Source organism: Raphanus sativus, unplaced genomic scaffold (genome assembly GCF_000801105.2).
Source record: "Raphanus sativus cultivar WK10039 unplaced genomic scaffold, ASM80110v3 Scaffold3131, whole genome shotgun sequence".
In the NCBI taxonomy this organism is placed as follows: Eukaryota; Viridiplantae; Streptophyta; class Magnoliopsida; order Brassicales; family Brassicaceae; genus Raphanus; species Raphanus sativus.
Genome location: NW_026618438.1, coordinates 1 through 1949, shown reverse-complemented (window position 1 = coordinate 1949; position 1949 = coordinate 1). Strand labels below are relative to the sequence as shown.

At 37.9% G+C, this 1949-nt stretch overlaps 1 protein-coding gene across 1 annotated transcript; it reads right to left on the bottom strand.

Moving 5' to 3' along the window:
* Positions 1–419: 419 nt before the first annotated feature.
* LOC108834907 (uncharacterized) lies at positions 420–1373 on the bottom strand. Its single transcript, XM_018608222.2, has 3 exons — positions 1083–1373; positions 791–991; positions 420–723 (listed from the first exon to the last, which is right to left on the bottom strand). The coding sequence occupies exons 1-3, from the start codon at positions 1302–1304 to the stop codon at positions 556–558; spliced, it is 591 nt and encodes a 196-aa protein (XP_018463724.1). The 5' UTR covers positions 1305–1373; the 3' UTR covers positions 420–555.
* Between the last annotated feature and the right edge of the window lie 576 nt (positions 1374–1949).

The following is a 1949-nucleotide window of genomic DNA, read 5'->3' as shown; positions in this document are numbered from 1 at the left end:
TGATGCGTCTGCCCTAAGTGTGTTTTTGATGTGGGGACTGTACCTTATGTTGAATTCGAGTTTGGTTAGTCCGATTGAAAGGAAACTAAAGTCTTCACTGTGCAGTCAGATTCGCTTTACTACTTCTCTGTCCCCACATCACTGTCTTATCAGTATTCACTATGAGCTTATGATCAGTCTCATGGCCAAGATCATTACCATACTTCTTCGCACTCTTCACTGTGCAGTGTTCAGACTCTTCACTATAACCTGATACGGTTGAGGGAGCTGATGAAATCGTTTAGAGTCAATTGGAGGAAACACAGGACTAACAAGCTCCACCATGATAACGTATGACCTAATCAACCACAGAGATTTCTCCTTCCCAACTATTAAAACTACTACCGCTACTACTTATAACTTAGATTCTGACACTACTATTTGGTTTATGTTCCTAACTCGACGTCATTCTCACAGATTAAAGAAGCTTAAATGTTTTGTACATAGAACCTAGAAAGAGTGAGTATAGTGATTATACAATTTAGTACCATTGAGTAAACTAAAGGAAAATACTGACTAGTCATCACCCTTCTCCTTGTCCACTTTATTCCCAATCCAATTAGCTACAATAGGAGTCAAAGCCACCGTAGGAGGAAACCTTCTTGGAGAAGCAGCTTTATGCTCTGCGTAAGCCAAAGCAAAGGCTCCTACTTTCTCTCCTGTCTCATTCGTCGAAATCCCAACCTTGAAACAAAACGTTGGAATCAGCTTTTACTCAAATCCAACTTAGAAAATGATCAAGAGAAGGAACCTTTAGGAGAAGAGCTGGAACATCAACACCGGAAGTGACGAGAGCGTAGCAGAGTGAGAAGGAAAGGAGGGAAAGGGTAATGGAGGTAGCAAGATAAGCACCACCGTACTTAGCGAGTAACTCTTTAGCTTCATCTGTTTTTGATTTCTTCTTCTTATTCTCTCCGTCAACTTCTTCCTCTTCATCCTTGGATCTCAATATCTGCCCAATTTCTCAAAAATCGTATCATACGGAGATAATTGATAACTCAAGAAAAAATGCTTTAAAAAACTTTCGACTCTGAAGAAGAGACCTTCCATAGACCAACTTCGAGTCCATATTTCTTGGTGGCTTCCTCAGCCGAAGAAGAAGAAGGAGGAGTGTTCTTCTTCACCATCTCTTCGGTTTTCTCTCGGACGGCTCTGCATCTGAACTTCTTCGAATTAGATCGAACTGAAGAGTAGAAGAATTGGAGTTTAGGGTTTCTGGTGTTACACAAGGAAGACGGAGGAGGGACTTGCAAAATCATCGCCATTGTTTTTTTCCACACACAGACCTTAACTTATTTATCTTTTATCTAATGTGGATTATGTACAGATGGCTTACTAACCGAGTTGAGTTTTGATAAAATATTTAATTCGATGTGACTTGAGATATATATATAAGAAAAATTTACATTGTAAGACACATTCTCACTTTCCATTAACACGTTTAGACATTTGTCTTTTATATCCCCATCAATTACTTCTCATTCTTCTTTTTTTTATTCTACTAAACGCAGAAGAAAATACACAACTATTTACTTTTATCTCTCATATCACGATGCTAAACTCAAAATCACTTTCCTCATCTTTTGAAACCTAATTGCATAGATTCTCTTTCCTCCTCTCCCTTGAGCTGAAGAACATGAAGAAATCAGAAGTGCAGAAGCTAGTTTGATTTCAATTTTTCAATTTACTCTTGTCTTCTTCTATTAATACTCATGAACCTCTCTTATTTTTCCTTTTCACTATAAATCGCGAACTATAGCCAAATCGAAATCGAAGAAGAAAGGGAAGCTTCTTAGTCAACCGACTCCACAAGAACTCGTCATCAGAGGTTTGTATTTCGTCTACCTTAACTTTTTTCTCCTTTTAAGAGTTATAGATCTATAGATTAATAACAGTAGTGTACATTCAAA

What these genes read in the sequence shown, in the direction of transcription:
- LOC108834907 (XM_018608222.2), bottom strand. Translation starts at nt 1,304, where the DNA reads ATGGCGATGATTTTGCAAGTCCCTCCTCCGTCTTCCTTGTGTAACACC. An exon ending in TCGAAGTTGGTCTATGGAAG is followed by an intron (nt 992 to 1,082) that starts GTCTCTTCTTCA and finishes GAAATTGGGCAG; the next exon opens with ATATTGAGATCCAAGGATGA. An exon ending in TTCCAGCTCTTCTCCTAAAG is followed by an intron (nt 724 to 790) that starts GTTCCTTCTCTT and finishes TTTTGTTTCAAG; the next exon opens with GTTGGGATTTCGACGAATGA.